The sequence below is a fragment of the Salvelinus fontinalis genome, chromosome 14, assembly GCF_029448725.1.
Source record: "Salvelinus fontinalis isolate EN_2023a chromosome 14, ASM2944872v1, whole genome shotgun sequence".
Taxonomy (NCBI): domain Eukaryota; kingdom Metazoa; phylum Chordata; class Actinopteri; order Salmoniformes; family Salmonidae; genus Salvelinus; species Salvelinus fontinalis.
This window is the reverse complement of record NC_074678.1, coordinates 19,045,573-19,064,116: the sequence shown is the minus strand read 5'-3', so window position 1 is coordinate 19,064,116 and position 18,544 is coordinate 19,045,573. Positions and strand designations below refer to the sequence as shown.

Below are 18,544 nucleotides of genomic sequence, written 5' to 3'. Positions count from 1 at the left end.
CGAGCGGTCACTAGCTGGCAGTGTCACAAAGCCATAAAATCAGATTTTAAACCTAACCACACTGCTAACCCTAATGCCTAATCATAGCCTTAAATGAAGACCAAAAAGCCAATTTTTGTTTTCATGAATTTTTCGACTTTGCAGCTGGCCAATTTAGAGGAAACCGTTCAGTTCTTCCTCCAGGACAAGACTCATCTCAAAAAACGCCAACCTGCCTTCCCAGACCTCCCAGAGGTTATTGTTGTACAGCTTTTGGCTAGTGACATGGTGGCTTGTTTCCCTCTGACAGATGGGCATTTCAGCATGGTTTAGATGGCCAGATCTCGTGTTCAGTTTCATGCTTGTTCTCTCTCTACAATCAATCTTGGTTTATATGGCTATGGCAGAGTAGCGTTAGATTGATTCTGTGCAATCTCGCGACATATGTCCAACACAAAAAAACAATAGTTACACTAATATAATTAGTGTTAAAAACAAACACCTATAGAAACCACAAGACAGGAAACATTACTTTTTGAAAAAAGAGATGACACTTCATTTCTTTGTAAAAGCAAACCACCATGTAAAACTGCAGACACAATTCTCAAGAGAGGAGTCCAAAAACACTGAGGAACCTCTAATAACCACTGAATTTGCAACAGCACCTTCTAAAGCCCCCTGCTAAATATACATCTAAATCTGGGGAGCATATCATGCATGCAGACGGACAAAATCATAGATAGGCCTCCAACAGTTGTCAGTTTGTCTTCGCCTCACAGTAGGAAGTGGTTTCTTGTCTTGTCTTGACAAGAAGATAGCCGAGCTGTGGTATTATCATGGGTCACACATACATTCAGCTACTTTCATACTGCAAAAACGTTGGATGTAAAAACCCTGATGTCCATTTGACTATACGTTCAGTTTTATCGACTGAGCTCTATATACAGATATATTTTCGATAGTTTAGTACTGGAGGTTCTTTGCGACCCTATAATTTGTGAAATTCTTTAACTCAAGATATAAATATAGACATCACTGGCGTGTTGTGAATACTTTCCAATAGCGGGCGGTGGTGCAGGTGGGCCATACTGATGTTTTAGTTAGAGGAAGATCAGGTAGGCAGGCCGTCACAGGGGCTTTTTCAAGCTAAGAGAACTACAATGGTAAGGGGCGGCAGGGTAGCCTAGTGGTTAGAGCGTTGGACTAGTAACCGAAAGGTTGCAAGTTCAAATCCCCGAGCTGACAAGGTAAAAATCTGTCGTTCTGCCCCTGAACAGGCAGTTAACCCACTGTTCCTAGGCCGTCATTGAAAATAAGAATTTGTTCTTAACTGACTTGCCTAGTTAAATAAAGGTAAAATAAAAAATAAATAAATAAATAAAAAACACTGCAAGGTACAGTGGGCAGAAGTGGGCGACACTCATTGGATGAGTTAACTAAAACTACACAATACATTCCTATTTGGAGAAGAAAAAAAATAAGGAATTTCTAAAGTTGTTAATTTTTGTCTATTTGTGTGTGAACCATCCTCCAACAAATTACTAAGTTTAAGGTTGAGTGAGACAGTACCCACTTTCTTCACTATTCGGAAAAAAAGTAACTTGTACTGTGGCGCGGCTCACAAAGAACAAACTTCTGTCATGTTATAGCATGCCTTCAGACACCTTTTATGAGTCTTTATTCGAGGTGTTAAATGCAGTAGACAGCAATTTATCAGTCATTGCTTTCTTGTACTCTTACCCCTGGTTCTACAACCAGAGCGACAGAGCTAAGGTAACACAGGTCATCTACCCACAACCTTAAGAGCTGCAACCAGGTACCCAAACCACAGACCAAGAGTTTGCCACTGGCACCACACAAAGTGGTTATACATAGGGAAAATACCTGTTTTGTCTGTCTGGCAGAGACTATTAGCATCCTATGCACAGCATATTCAGAGAAGGCTAGATTAAAAAGTAACTCAGTTTAGTGAAGATTGAGATTATCATCGGAGGCAAATAATGGTTTCATAGGATGACGTGAGAGTGTGAGGAGGGCGGTACTCGGTAGTGGTGAACGCTGGTGTTGATGCACTGTTGTTGTTGTTGAAGCGCCTAGTAACAAAACCTGACTACACTGTGTGTGCATGGAAGGGATGTTGGTTTGAAAGTCTATTGACACGTATTAAAATGGGTATAAAGGGTATATTAGAGGGTGTATGTGTGTGGGCCAATGGTGTGAAGAAAACTAAGTGTCAGACTGTCTGCTAACTCGTGATGGGAATGTTTCTGAAACACCAACACGTTGACTCGACGGGTTGAGACATCAAAGCTTCTGCATTAACATTTCTTCAGATTCAGAGCTGATGGAAAGAACTGAAGCAATCTGTCAGTGTCCCCTGATTATTCTCATGACAGAAAATGAGTTAGAGTGTTGTATCATGTATAGTTTCACACACATACAACCAACACCACACTAGATAAGGAACCGCAGCATGATATGCAGAGACGCACACAGAGGTTTCAATAATCTGACAAATCACTAGCACAGGAAGTGCATAGGTTATTTTCTACTGGCAGACAACCTGTTTAGCTGCTGCTAATACATTAAACACTAACCTATCTTTTCTTCTGACGGTACAAAACACTACCTTTCCATGATGTTCAGTTATTTCAGAGAAAGGTTGATCTCAATCTCCAAATACATAGTTCTGGGTCTCAGGTTTTCGTCACAGGTTATTTGGACCTATCAGCATTGGGCGAAGGCGGTGCTTAAACTGCTTGGCTTCGACGGATGATAAACACAGTTGAAAATATCTGACCAAATAACACAAGCTTTTAGTTCTGGTTTAACTGAGAGTACAAAATCAAACATGAGCAGGGTTGGTATGATATGCTAGACTATAAGATGTCACACTGTCCTTCCGGGAGATGATCATGGTTTCTTGGTTCACCTTTCACCTCTGCAGCAAACTGTCACTTTAAAAATACCCCACCTTCTTCCTCACATCAACAAAGAACACAAATAGATACAGGCTCTAAACTGTAAAACCTTCTTGGCGTGTCTGTCAAGAGTTGATGCACTCAGAGTTAGCCTGTGTGCTCATATGTTGGAGTGGGTATGGAGTGTTGAACTGTGGGTTATGGTGAAGAGAAGTCTATGGGCTGGACACAAATTAAGCCGAGTCATGGACTATGAAGTACAGTCAATATAGATTAAAAGTACTTTTTAATCCATGACTAGGCTAAATGTTCTGCACCAAGCTAGTGTGACAGTGAGTGAGGGAGGCCGGGATTAAGTACTGCACCTGTATCTCCAGTTCAGAGATGTGTTGCTGCAGCTCGGCCATGGCAGCGATGTTGTCAGCCTCTCTCAGCCTCACCGCCATCACCTCCTCCTTGTTCTGAAACAAACAAATGAACACTGTCAGGCCAGTGTCACTCAACTGAAGTCATGTTTCTAGAGTGTTACCAAAGACATGTTGACAGCCATTACACACTAGAGGTCGACCGATTATGATTTTTCAACGCCGATACCGATTATTGGAGGACCAAAAAAAGCCGATACCAATTAATAAGCCAATTTTTTAATTGTTTTATTCATTTGTAATAATGACAATTACAACAATACTGAATGAACACTTATTTTAACTTAATATAATACATCAATAACATAAATTTAGACTCAAATAAATAATGAAACATGTTTAATTTGGTTTAAATAATGCAAAAACAAAGTGTTGGAGAAGAAAGTAAAAGTGCAATATGTGCCATGTAAAAAAGCTAACGTTTAAGTTCCTTGCTCAGAACATGAGAACATATGAAAGCTGGTGGTTCCTTTTAAAACCTGTTGGGGATGGGGGCGCTGTTTAGACTATTTATGCTAATGTGGCTAATTTTTTAAACGGCTTCCCACAAAATCCTTGATCGTACAATATGCATATTATTATTATTATTGGATAGAAAACAGTCTATAGTTTCTATAGGAGTTGAAATTTTGTCTCTAAGTGGAACAGAGCCCATTCTACAGCAATTTCCCTGACATGGAGTCAGATTTGAGAAATGTTGGCCACTCTTCTGAAGTCATTTAAAAGGGCACTGTCGTTGCTATGACTATACGGACACTTCTTACGTCTTCCCCTGGATGCCTTTACGTGATGACGATTCCAACGGGGTCGATTGCGCGTTCACAGGCCCTACAAATCAAAAAACCCTGAAGCTAGTCATTCTTTGGGAGCTGCGTCATGAGCCTAGAGGACCCCGGCACGCATCTGTTCCAAGCGTTAGTTTAGCCTGTTATATTTCTCCGGTCATCTTTTCACTCGTTATAGGAGTTAAAAACATCATAAGGTAGTTAATTTAAAGCGTTTTATAGCAATTTATATCCGTTTAGTGCGATTTTGGGACATTTATTTTTGCAACGATGTGAAAAGTTGGGCACGCTTTTCAGTTCATCCCGAACGCAGTTGACATTTCCACATGGCAAGAGGACAGCTTTCCACCAAAAGACGATTTCTCCCAAGAAAGGATCCTTTGCCCAAGATACTGATGGAAGAACAGCTCAAGGTAGGACATTTTTATTATGATAAATCGTGTTTCTGTCGAAACATTTTAGTGGCTTAGGACGCCATGTTTTTTGACGTAGCTTCGCTTGGCGCAAACTGTATTGAAAAGTAAGGATAAATTAAAAAATGTAATAACGCAATTGTATTAAGAATTAAATTGTCTATCAATCCCTGTCCACCCTATATTTTTTAGTCACGTTTATGAGTATTTATGTATAAGAGTAGATCACTGTCTAAGTGGCGCAAGGACATTTTCTGACCAGCCTGTCTACATTTCACATTGTCTAACCATGATTTTGGTGGCTAAATATAAACATTTTCGATCAAACTGTATATGCATGTTGTAATGTGATGTTACAGGAGTGTCATCGGAAGAATTCTGAGAAGGTTAGTGAAAAAATTAATATCTTTTGGCGATGTTGACTTTTATCGCTCACTTTGGCTAGAATCAATGCTGGGCTGCTAATTGCTATGTGCTAAGCTAATATAACGATTTATTGTGTTTTCGCTGTAAGACACTTAGAAAATCTGAAATATTGTCTGTATTCACAGGATCTGTGTCTTTCGATTCGTGTATGCTGTGTATTTTTACGAAATGTTTGATGATTAGTAGTTAGGTAAACACGTTGCTCATTGTAATTATTCTAGTCCATTTGTGATGGTGGGTGCAATTGTAAACTATGCCATCTACCTGAAATATGCACTTTTTTCTAACAAAACCTATCCCATACCATAAATATGTTATCAGACTGTCATCTAATGAGTTTTTTTGTTGGTTAGGGGCTATAAATATCTTAGTTTAGCCGAATTGGTGATGGCTACTGGTGTTGGTGGACAAATAAAAGATTGTGGATGATGCTAATGTGTTTTTAGGTAATAGATGTACATCTTTACATATTGTGTCTTCCCTGTAAAACATTTTAAAAATCGGAAATGTTGACTGGATTCACAAGATCTGTGTCTTTCATTAGCTGTATTGGACTTTAATGTGTGAAAGTTAAATATTTAAAAAAAATATTTTTTTTGAATTTCGCGGCACTGGTTTTTCAGTGGGGGGGGGGGGGGTGTGCCGCTAGCGCCACGCTGATCCTAGACAGGTTTTAACATGAGTTTCCAATATTCCCAGGTAAGAAGTTTTAGGTTGAGGTTATTATAGGAATTATAGGACTATCTCTCTCTATACCATTTGTATTTCATATACCTTTGACTATTGGATGTTCTTATAGGCACTTTAGTATTGCCAATGTAACAGTATAGCTTCCGCCCCTCTCCTCGCCCCTACCTAGGCTCGAACCAGGAACACAGACAACAGCCACCCTCGAAGCATCGTTACCCATCGCTCCACAAAATCCGCGGCCCTTGCAGAGCAAGGGGAACAACTACTCCAAGTCTCAGAGCGAGTGATGTTTGAAACGCTATTAGCGCGCACCCCGCTAACTAGCTAGCAATCTCACATCGGTTACACCAGCCTAATCTCGGGAGTTGATAGGCTTGAAGTCATAAACAGCTCAATGCTTGAAGCATTGCGAAGAGCTGCTGGCAAATGCACGAAAGTGCTGTTTGAATGAATGCTTACGAGCCTGCTGCTGCCTACCACCGCTCAGTCAGACTGCTCTATCAAATATCAAATCATAGACTTAATTATAACATAATAACACACAGAAATACGAGCCTTAGGTCATTAATATGGTCAAATCCGGAAACTATCATTTAGAAAATAAAACATTTATTCTTTCAGTGAAATACGGACCCGTTCCGTATTTTATCTAACGGGTGGCATCCATCAGTCTAAATATTCCTGTTACATTGCACAACCTTCAATGTTATGTCATAATTACGTAAAATTCTGGCAAAATAGTTCGCAACGAGCCAGGCGGCACAAACTGTTGCATATACCCTGACTCTGCGTGCAATGAACGCAAGAGAAGTGACACAATTTCCCTAGTTTACTATTGCCTTCTAACATGAATTTCTTTTAACTAAATATGCAGGTTTAAAAATACATACTTCTGTGTATTGATTTTAAGAAAGGCATTGATGTTTATGGTTAGGTACATTCGTGCAACGATTATGCTTTTTTCGCAAATGCGCTTTTGTTAAATCATCCTCCGTTTGGCGAAGTTGGCTGTCTTTGTTAGGAAGAAATAGTCTTCACAGTTCGCAACGAGCCAGGTGGCCCAAACTGCTGCATATACCCTGACTGTTGCACAGAACGCAAGAGAAGTGACACAATTTCCCTAGTTAAAAGAAATTCATAGTAGCAGGCAATATTAACTAAATATGCAGGTTTAAAAATATATACCTGTGTATTGATTTTAAGAAAGGCGTTGATGTCTATGGTTAGGTACACATTGGTGCAACGACAGGGCTTTTTTCGCGAATGCGCTTGTTCAATCACCCGTTTGGCGAAGGAGCTGCACTCGCGGGTGCTGCACTCGCATAAAAGGTAGTCAGCCTGCCACGCAGTTTCCTCGTGGAGGGCAATGTAATCGGCCATGAACGGTGTCCAAAAATGCCGATTACCGATTGTTATGAAAACTTGAAATCGGCCCTAATTAAAATCGGCCATTCCGATTAATCGGTCGACCTCTATTACACACTGTAAGCCCCAGGGTCACAACAACGTGCATCTGAGTGCTACTCTTAACACAAACTTTGAACCTTCTGAAACAGTTGTTTAGTATGATTCCTGCAGTAATCCCAGAGAGACAAGGGGTGTTGCTGAGCTGCACAGAGGTTTCACACACACACACACACACACACACACACACACACACACACACACACACACGTTTAACATCAGCAGCACAGAGATGTTATCTGAAGATGTCAAGCAAAACTGCTTCCCTCTTCAGAACCTGGACTCTGAAGATCTGATTTTAACAAGAAGCGACAGATAAGATTAAGGATGATTTTTGACAACTCATCAAATCAGAGATTGAGAAATATTTCCAGTTTGACTGATTGTGGGGCCGATACACTCATACCCATTTCACACTATCATGCCGACCCAAACCAAACTGTGCCGGCTCAGATATTTTCTTGGCTCTAGTCATCTCAACAGCACATACTTTTTCTTACCTTGCACTCAATCTCTGCCTGTTTGCGTTTGATCTCCTGCAGCTGAACGTGTAGGCCCTTATTCTGGGCCGTCAGCACAGTCACGCGCTCCTGAAAGCCCCGCCCCTCCTGCTCCGCCCGACGCAGTTGGTTGCTATGGATCTGGTTCTGCCGGAGGGGAAGGATATGGTAGGTAAATATTGGGAGGGGGAAGTTTACTCATCACACATTTCTGTAATTCTAGAATAGTCTCTATTCACAACCCCACTGTAATATCACAAGAGGCAACCCATGTAAAGCAAGCGCTATAGCTTGAATCTGCTAAATGGCATTGTTCACCTACTACATTAGAAAGTAGTAACTGAACTCTGAATACAACACATCCTTATGGGAGCTACTGACAGTTAAGAATATGTACCTCTGCTGCCCCCCTAGTGGTTGGACAATGCAATAGAAAAGGCCATATGTTTACTCTCACACATGCATGTGAAGATACATTGGTACTCGGGCTGCATGACATGTTAAACACCGCAAAAATGTTTGATGCTGTTAATCGCATCTCCATTTGACAGAACAGAACCTTTTAAGCGCATATATTGCCATACAGACCATTTCAAGCGCAGAACATAACACGAACACAGTTATGGTCAATGCTAGTGCCTTTACATTGCTGAAGACCTTGTGCCTCTTGCCAAAATCTTGTCTAAGTTATGCCCAATATTACCAGAGCTATGTTTTTTCTTTCTGCCGCGGATTCATGAGCATGTTGCGGGCCATTTCAAACTACTTTGATAACAAACATTGTTTAGCTAGCTAGTCATGTTACCTAACTAGCTTGCTATAAACCTGAAAACTTGACCACTGACTAGGCTATGCACAAATTTGGATGATACAGGAAGAACTGAAAAGGAGTAGGCTTCTCAGAGATATTTCTAAAGGTGGGGTGTGTATGATTGTGTGTGTGTGTGTGACAGAGGATGTGTGTGAGAGCGGGAGTAAGTGGGCGAGTTCGTTTTGTATTGCCTGGTGCCCCGGGTGGGTGGAGATTTCACTTAAGGACCAATGGAATGGCCTAAAATGTGCAAACGCTGCCCACCCGGAGCACCAGGCCATACAAAACTAACTCGCCCTGCGAGAGGGCGAGAATGGAGGCCTACGTGTGTAAGGTTATCTGAACAGGACAGATGGTTACAGTGTTTTCATAACATTGTTGGACATGTTTAAAAAGGTCTTTGTTCTTTGTACCCATAGAGCCAGTTCTTTTTTTTACTATAGTCACACTCATTTAGAATGCCTGAAGATTAATTAGTACTTGAGCAAATTCAATAATGTACTCAATTATTTTAATCATTTGACAGCCATAATTGGTACACTACTAACATTTCTCCAAAGGCTGAGCTGTGTGTGTCTCTCTGACTGACCTGTGTCTCCAGCTCCATCATCCTCTGACGTGTCTCTCTGAGCTCTGCCTGGGCCTCAGCCTCCCGTAGCCTGACACTCATCAGCTCATCCTGCAGCTCAGACACAGCATTCTTCCTAGGGTTGTCCTTCCAGCGGCCCGCCGTACGCGCCAGGTGACGCTGTAGGAGCAGGGGGAGAGGGGGGAAGCACACAGTCAACCAAAGATGTTTGGACTCGACACACCTAAAATAGTAGTCCTCAACTCATACACACATGGAGATTGAGCAAGATGACAAAAATACATTTAACATTTACATCGGGTATATTCATGTTAATCCTCTCTGGGTCTGGGCCTCCCGGGTGGCGCAGTGGTCTAGGGCACTGCATCGCAGTGCTAACTGCGCCACCAGAGTCTCTGGGTTCGCGCCCAGGCTCTGTCGCAGCCGGCCGCGACCGGGAGGTCCGTGGGGCGACGCACAATTGGCATAGCGTCGTCGGGGGTAGGGAGGGTTTGGCCGGTAGGGATATCCTTGTCTCATCGCGCTCCAGCGACTCCTGTGGCGGGCCGGGCGCAGTGCGCGCCAACCAAGGGGGCCAGGTACACGGTGTTTCCTCCGACACATTGGTGCGGCTGGCTTCCGGGTTGGAGGCGCGCTGTGTTAAGAAGCAGTACGGCTGGTTGGGTTGTGCTTCGGAGGACGCATGGCTTTCGACCTTTGTCTCTCCCGAGCCCGTACGGGAGTTGTAGCGATGAGACAAGGTAGTAATTACTAGCGATTGGATACCACGAAAATTGGGGGGAAAATGGGATAAAAAATTTAAAAAATAAAAAAATAAAAAAATCCTCTCTGGGTCTCTTAGTGCTGTGTCTTGGGCAGGAGTACTCATGGTACAGCTGAGCTAGTCAAGTCAAAACACATATCAATTTTTATTTGAAGTTCATCAGTTTCAATACACTATAGACCTACAGAAGGAAAGTTTTATTGCTCATCCATATATTTATATATTCTTAATTCCATTCCTTTACTTAGATGTGTGTGTATTTGGTATATGTTGTGAAGTTGTTAGATATTACTTGTTAGATATTGCTGCACTCGGAACTAGAAGAACAAGCATTTCGCTACACTCGCAGTAACATCTGCTACACACGTGTATGTGACCAATAAAATGTTATTTGTTAATGTGTTTGATTCTTCCATGCGTGTGTATGGTATGGAGAATAGATGTTCATCCTCACCTGCCAGTGCTCCTCTAGGTCTCTGACCTGTTGTCTGAGCTGCTTCAGCCCCATCACAGCCTCAGCCTCTCTCAGCTTCACTGCTATCAGCTCCTCCTGCAACCGCACCACGTTGGTGTCATCTGGCAGAGATGTGTTCCTCTGGGGGACAGGCAACCAAAACAATGACTGAAAAGACTCAACTTCAGGATGCTTATGTCACGGGACAGTAAAATACCATGGATGCGTTCAGCAGGGTACAACATTGTGGAATTTTCAGATATAAATGTTTACATTAAAAATAAAAATAAATAGTCTCTACATGTAGAAAAGTAATCACGTCCACTCTAGTCATGACATTTATATCTGCAATATCCCACAACGTTTGCCTATTCCAGACGGAATGCCTGACAGAGGTGTGGGACTAGGTGGCACCGTGACAGTGTGTGAATTGATGATAGACAGTTTGAGCCAGGTAACACACCTTCTCTATGTCCAGAATCTTGTCTTGCATCTCCTTGAGGGCACACTGGGACTCTGCCTCCTTTAGCCTGGCCTGAACCAGCTCTCTCTCCAACTGCAGGATGGACTCCTCTGTGAAGCACGGGATGCTCTTCTACATAGGGAGGAAGCAGGAGGAAGGAGAGAGAGTAAGGAAGCTTTATATGACTCCGGGAAACCAGCCCAGTGTCCTTAAGGTTGGTCTCTGAGTAGGAATATTATGTTGAATCTTGAAATAACTGCTAATCCAAATGACCTACTTCAAATCACACTGTCTCGAAACAATACAAATGTATAACAATATACATGTTATACATTTTCACTCAGGTATATACAGTTGAAGTCGGAAGTTTACATACACTTAGGTTGGAGTTATTAAAACTTGTTTTTCAACCACTCCACAAATTTCTTGTTAATAAACTATAGTTTTGGCAAGTCGGTTAGGACATCTACTTTGTGCATGACAAGTAATTTTTCCAACAATTGTTTACAGACAGATTATTTCACTTAATCACAATTCCAGTGGGTCCGAAGTTTATATACACTAAGTTCACTGTGCCTTTAAACAGCTTGGAAAATTCCAGAAAATAGTGTCATGGCTTTAGAAGCCTCTGATAGGCTAATTGACTTAATTTGAGTCAATTGGAGGTGTAGACCTCCACAAGTCCGGTTCATCCTTGGGAGCAATTTCCAAACGCCTGAAGGTGCCACATTCATCTGTACAAACAATAGTATGCAAGTATAAACACCATGGGACCACACAGCCGTCATACCACTCAGGAAGGAGACGCATTCTGTCTCCTAGAGATTAACGTACTTGTGGGAAAAGTGCAAATCAATCCCAGAACAACAGCAAAGGACCTTGTGAAGACGCTGGAGGAAACAGGTAAAAAAGTATCTATATCCACAGTAAAACGAGTCCTATATCGAAATAACCTGAAAGGCCGCTCACTGCTTGGCCATAATGACCATCATTATGTTTGGAGAAAAAAGGGGGAAGCTTGCAAGCCGAAGAACACCATCCCAACCGTGAAGGATGGGGGTGGCATCATCATGTTGTGGGGGTGCTTTGCTGCAGGAGGGACTGGTGCACTTCACAAAATAGATGGTATCATGAGGAAGGGAAATTATGAGGATATATTGAAGCAACATCTCAAGACTTCAGTCAGTAAGTTAAAGCTTGGTCGCAAATGGGTGTTCCAAATGGACAATGACCCCAAGCATACTTCCACAGTTGTGGCAAAATGGCTTAAGGACAACAAAGTCAAGGTATTGGCAGTGGCCATTACAAAGCCCTGACCTCAAGCCTGTATAACATTTGTGGGCAGAACTGAAAAAACGTGTGCGAGCAAGGAGGCCTACAAACCTGACTCAGTTACACCAGCTCTGTCAGGAGGAATGGGCCAAAATTCACCCAACTTACTGTGGGAAGCTTGTGGAAGGCTAACCGAAACGTTTGACCCAATTAAACAATTTAAAGGCAATGCTACCAAATACTAATTGAGTGTATGTAAACTGCTGACCCAATGGGAATGTGATTTAAAAAATTAAAGCTGAAATAAATCTTTCTCTCCACTATTATTCTGACATTTCACATTCTTATAATAAAGTGGTGATCCTAACTGACCTAAGACAGGGAATTTTTACTACGATAAAATGTCAGGAATTGTGAAAAAAACTGAGTTTAAATCTATTTGGCTGTGTATGTAAACTTCCAACTTCAACTGTATGTGTGTGTATATATATATATATATATATATATATCTCAAATACACTGTAGTATTGTATAACAAAAAAACTATTTGCTAGCTACCTAGTTCAACTGCTCACTGCTAACTCCTCTAAAATAAACTAAGAAGTATGGCACTTCACTTTCAAAAACATATTCTCAATTGCACCATTGATTTCCTCTCTAGGACAACAAATGAGCCTCCCTCTTCCAAGTCATTATAAATGGTTAATGGATATAGCAGCACATTATGTAAAACACTGCTTCATTCACTGCAGTGCAGACATTATCATCTCAACATGTTTCACCTCATCAATATTAAAGGGGTCTGTTTGGCCAATGGATATACAGCACCAAGAGAGGGTCCTGCTGGCCGGGGTACCATCCATTCCACACCCATACATCAGATGCTTATAAATTCATGAAACCTTTCCTGGGAGTATGTTAATGGATGAAAAAGGTTGCTGAACTGTGTCAAACAGCATGTCCCGATTTCAAATCATGCATGAAAACAGGATCATTATGTATAGCGAGAGAGGGAGAGCGAGTGCGTTCTGCAGTGGAGAGGTAGAGAGAATCCATATCCACTGTTACCATCACTCACTGCAGATTTAGTGCTAAGCAATGTACACATTTCAATTGGCCAGACCTGGTGATCACCCCTCCCATTGAGGGCACTGTAATAACTGCCATTTACGAAGGCACTTTAATCCAAAGCAGTTTACAGTACAGTGAGTACATACATTTTTTGTATGTGAACGTGTCTCCTGCATTCCATCACCAGAGGCGGCACAGGTGCACGTGCCCCATCAGATCTGCCCTGTTTACAATTAAATACAAATATATATTTTTGTTGTTTCTCTGTAATACTACTAGCCACCTATCAACTGTATGAAGTTGTCTTTAGCTAGCCCAGATAGGTTCCCAATCTCCCAACCTCATAAGTAGCTACCAAGAAGACATTTCAGACCATCAATCAAGTTATATTAGCTAACTTGTCTAACTTAGATGGCATGCCTGATGGCAAGGTTGCTAGACTTTAGAAAAGCAAGCAATTAGTAAATGTACTGAATAAGACTCACAATCTTTTGCCCAGATTAAGGCAGAGAATCATTTTTTGTCAAAATTGTTTGTTTTCTTAATAAAAAAAACACACACCAGTTTGGAGGATACAGACAGCTCAAGAGGCATGTTTAAATATGCAGTTATATATATTTTTTTTTACATAGAATTAAGCTTATCCTCACATTGTGCCCCCTCAGATTCTGGGGGTGCACGACACCCCTGATCACCACTGTACCAACTGAGCCATACAGGACCTTCAACTTGAGCACTGCTTCTCCTTACCAATAGGGGTCTCTGCTGGAGATCCCTGATGGTGCTCTGTGCTAGCTCCAGCTGAGCTGTGGCCTCTTCGCTCTGCTGCCTGACAGTGGCCAGCTCCCGCATGACCAGGTAGGTCTCCTCTGCCTCCTGGGCACGCGTCACTTGTCCCTTTAGGACATAACCAACCGAGGGGTAGGATGAGCAGGGTGCACCACGGGGGTGGGATGGACGGAAGGGGTGGGCAAATCAAAGATTATATAAAAGTGGGATTTGGAGTTTAGAAACTCATGCTGTTTTTTTTCTCTGCAAATGTTTTGACAGTCTTATTGGTTGACTGATTGATAGCTCTAAGCATTTTGTTTTGGAATGGTTCGAGATACATGCGCATGCTGGGTGATTAGTTATTTTTCTGATTTCAATGTCCTCATTTTATATTAATTGATTAAAAAAATACTGTAATCGCAAAGACAAGTATTGTGCCATCATTTAAAGGTAACATTATGAGCATGCAAAGCTACATTGAGATACAGAGAAATCTAAGTGGTGAAAATTGCAATGTGAGATGGGGGGGATAAAGGAGGAGAAAAAAGTTTATACCTGGATCAATCTATCTGCCAATGAAGCACTTTCCTACAAAACAGAAATATCCACAAGAGAGATAAAGCAGAGAGAGACCAAATAACACAGTTATAACCTAAATATAAACAAAACACTTGATTTTGTTTTTGAAAAGGAAAATTCAATGTTCATTGTCCTTCCTCCGTCCTTTTGGCAACCAATTAAGTCTATACGTTATTTATGAACAATTCGAGAAATCTTGAATTCCACCTCAGTTGAATTTTCAGTTAGCCATGCATTGATGTCCATGAGAGAGGTTAAGATACGTCCCATAGTGTCTTAGTAATTAAGCCAGTTTGAGGTAGACAAGGAACATGGTCTTCAGGTGTGGTGGTGATAAGTCGTTGTGATAAGGTTGTGGGGGATAAAGCGGTGACAAAGTGAGAATTAGGTGGTGGTGGTGAGACAGGCAAAGCAGAAGACTAAGGCTGAATGGGGCTAAGAGGAAAAGCATCATTAGAAGTTAGCTATAAAACAGCTAAATAACAATTGTTTCGATGAAGCCATGCTTTTTAGGTTTGTGCCACACGGTTAAGTTTTAGAAGCTGCTGTGTCATTCCAGTTAATATTTTGGGTATGACGTTGCAGCCGCCGACTGTTGTTTAAAGCGATACTGTGATATGAGTGAGTGGTTATGTCTCAGACAGAGCCTGGTCATTTGGGACAGCTACTTAGGCCTCTGCATGGGGCCCTGGTACTCTGACCAGGCCTGGCAATGCCTGTATCTTTGTGCTCTGGCAAACACAGAGGAGGATTCCAACAACATGCACAACAAAGGCAGCCGTGTACTCTGGCATGCAGTGCTCCTCTGCATCATCTTAGAGTGTACAGCCATCACTCTCACAGTGAGTAAGTCAAGCGTTTTACAGCTTTAGTTAGTTAGTGTCCGGTGGAATTACATAGAGCCCCAGAATGTAGCCTTGTGGAGCTCCACAGCCAGCTACAGTTTTAGAGTCTGGCTTAACTGGTCCTGAGTGTGGATCTCAAGACTGAGACATGCATATCAATGGAAGACTTCCATTCCAAAGCCAACTAGGATCCATTTATCCAATAAGATACACACCGACAACACTCACAGCCCAGTTAGTAACAACAAGACTCCGCCATGTGTCTTTAGTGACCAACAAGAGACGCATGAACAAGCGCTTGATGGTTTAATGTAGGGGGTTATGGATTTGTTGTGTGAATAGCCACGACAAGCATTCACTGGTATAATATGGCTTCTTATTATGACTGGTGTCATGACATAGGATGGCAAGGAGAGCCACGATTCAAATTCTACTCCTCCTTTTCACTCACTTTCTCCAGTGTGTCTATCCTCTGTTTCAGCAGTCGGTTCTCTGTGCGCAACCTCTGCAAAACAAAGACACGCAACACACACACACAATAATTATTCCACACAACCGGGTTTTTAAGTACAGTGCACTCGGCTTAGGGAGAGTGCGGTTATAGTGATCAACTGCTTATAGTGATCAAATGGAGCTGTACTAATGTGATGACTATAAGAGCGCACTGTACTACCGCAAAACTAAAAACGCAGCCTACTGCGCCACCACTCACCTTAATCTCCACCTGCTCCTCCATCTCCTTAGTTTTGATTGTAGTGTATTCCTTTTCCAACCTGAAAACAGGAGTCATACAGCATCAATACAGAGCACCGACAACACCTGTACTTGCTTCAAGCATCCATCTCCAGTAACCCAGCCTAGACCCCAGAGAGCAAGCAGAAATGTACTACTCACTTCTTCATCTTCTTGGCGTTGTACTTGACATTATAAGCAGCCAGGATGACCTTGTCTGGTCCACTTTCCAGCTGGTGGGGAATGATCCTCTGAAAGTACTACAGCATTGCAGGGGAGACAATGGGTGAGGACCAGACATACATGCTCACATAAAGCAACTTAGAGTGTGTTTGTCTTTCAATCTGTATGCCATAGCCTGGTCCCAGATCAGTTTATGCGGTCTAGCCAACTCTTACGGTCATTGACACAACAGAACAAACAGATCTGGGACCAGATTATGTATTTTATGCCTGCTAGGGATTAAAAAAGTGTATTGAATTGATAATTGTGTGCATTAACTCAGACAGGGTTGTTTTCCCAATGTTTATGGCTGCTCAGTCTTACCTGTAACATTCCCTCCATATCAAGCTGTATGAGTTCTGCCTGATTCATCTGTAGGATGGCCAGCCCCACGCGGAACACTATCTCCAGACCCTAAGACAAACATTACATTATCAAAGCATTATCGTTGCATTATCATAGCATTACGTTACCTAGTACTACACGGAACACTATTTTCAGACCCTACAACAAAAAAAGCACTACGTTACTGAGGTGAAATCGAATTTTAGTCCAGAAGATTTTAATTTATGTGCTTTTGGCCAACGCCACCAGAGGGTGCCAAATGCTTGCATTTACTCACAGCCCATTGTGTTTGCTGTAATACAAACTATATTCTGGACTCACTCGGTAGACTAGAAGTAGATTGTCAAACATGAGTAAATCAGAAATAATTCTTTAAAGCTACAATCTGGGATTTGTTTATCAGCAAAATGGCAGCCCTGCCACTTGTTTTGGTATACAGTTGAGGGATTGGGATGCACCTTTAACTGGACTCACCTCTAACATGAAGATATCAAAGATCCTGGTGGCAACGGGGAGAGGGAATGAGGTGAGGAAAATGGTGAGGAACCAGGAAGAGGCATACATAGAGGTGTGGAAACTCTGGGCCTGGAAGTGGATATGGAGGTCTGGGAGAAGTTCCTGAAGGAGAGGGGGGGACGTTGGGAAAGCGAGACAGAGAGATAGATAATAGATTAAAATATATAATCATAAATAGATATGACCCATCATGACACTGACTGATTTATGATAAGAGTGCCTGCTAAATTATTAAATATAAAGTTGTTATTCATGATATGGTCTCAGTGAATCAGAGCTATAAGGATAGTCTAACAGTGCATCAATAATGCTCTGTAAAGGTTTGTCATTCAATCTTGTTCCAAACCCATGCCAGGTCTTACCTGGATCATATACTCAAACTGATACATGCAGAGACCCAGCTCAGCCATACTGGGCTTGAACAGTTCTCTCAGTCTGTAGTCTTGCATCAGCTTCACAAACACACAGAACGCCTCCTCTTCTGGCATCTAGTGACAGGGACACCCACACACCAAACAACCCTTAGAGATCATCAAGCAGATTCATTTAACCTTCAACAAAATACTTCCTCACACCATCTAGGCTAGAGGACAGACACATTTTAAGCCCAGTCCTGGACTAAAATTTACCTTCAATGGAGTTTTTTTGTCCATGCCTAGGCTTAATCTGTATCTGGGGAAACCAGCCCTTAGAGACTTAACAATTTTATGAAACCACCAACAAAACAGGTCTTCCTCATATACATAAAATACACATTTCACACATCACAATACAAAATATCTAACATAGTACAAGATAATTACATGAAAAACACAACTCTCAGTACACAGTTCTCTCAGAAAATGTTCTCTGATCTATATAAGGAGTCTGTCAATGTGTGTAGTGGCAAGTTTCATGTGACCAATGACACAGCATGTTTTTCTATGTGAGTGAGGCTATCGGGTAGACAGCGTGTGTATGCGTGTGGTAGACGGTAACATTACCTGCATGAGAAGCAGTCCGACGATGAAAGCACTTCCCTGACAGTAGCCGACCTCCCGGTCCACCAGAGAGTAGGCCTGCAACAACAGGAAGTGATCTCGGATCATGGTCAAGAGAGGAGCGCCAAGAACTTTGGGGCTGCAACTCAATTCCCAAATGGCACCCGATTCCCTACATAGTGCACTACTTTTGACCAAAGGCTATGCAATATATAGGGAATAGAGTGCCATTTGGGACTCAGCCTGGGTCTACATGACAAACTGTCCAGCTAAGGGTTTCCAGGGTCAAGGTGTAACTGTGGACTCAACACTTTCTGCGCTGTATTCATGCCCTGTATTCAGCACCAAGCAGGGCTACTGACTCCATTTTAAATCTGCACCCTGAACAACTCCCATTGTATTGAGAACTATTTTGTATATACACTACATGACCAAAAGTATGTGGACACAAGCTCGTAGAACATCTCATTCCAAAATCATGGGCATTAATATGGAGTTGGTCCCCGCTTTGCTGCTACGACAGACTCC

General features: G+C 42.1%; 1 protein-coding gene across 3 annotated transcripts in view; it reads right to left on the bottom strand.

Annotated features, from left to right (window-relative positions):
- Positions 1-18,544, bottom strand: part of LOC129869582 (ecotropic viral integration site 5 protein homolog) — a 67,530-nt gene that overhangs the window by 11,380 nt on the left and 37,606 nt on the right. For 2 of the 3 annotated variants that reach the window (XM_055944102.1, XM_055944100.1), the window contains 14 exons: positions 18,020-18,094; positions 17,399-17,524; positions 16,995-17,138; positions 16,500-16,589; positions 16,116-16,213; positions 15,934-15,994; positions 15,673-15,726; positions 14,353-14,385; positions 13,777-13,923; positions 10,684-10,815; positions 10,221-10,361; positions 9,004-9,162; positions 7,604-7,750; positions 3,266-3,361 (listed from right to left, as the gene is read on the bottom strand). In XM_055944102.1, coding sequence (XP_055800077.1) covers positions 3,266-3,361; positions 7,604-7,750; positions 9,004-9,162; positions 10,221-10,361; positions 10,684-10,815; positions 13,777-13,923; positions 14,353-14,385; positions 15,673-15,726; positions 15,934-15,994; positions 16,116-16,213; positions 16,500-16,589; positions 16,995-17,138; positions 17,399-17,524; positions 18,020-18,094 — 1,503 coding nt within the window. The remainder of the gene's footprint in view (positions 1-3,265; positions 3,362-7,603; positions 7,751-9,003; positions 9,163-10,220; positions 10,362-10,683; positions 10,816-13,776; positions 13,924-14,352; positions 14,386-15,672; positions 15,727-15,933; positions 15,995-16,115; positions 16,214-16,499; positions 16,590-16,994; positions 17,139-17,398; positions 17,525-18,019; positions 18,095-18,544) is intronic. The other variant, XM_055944101.1, reaches the window with a different exon arrangement.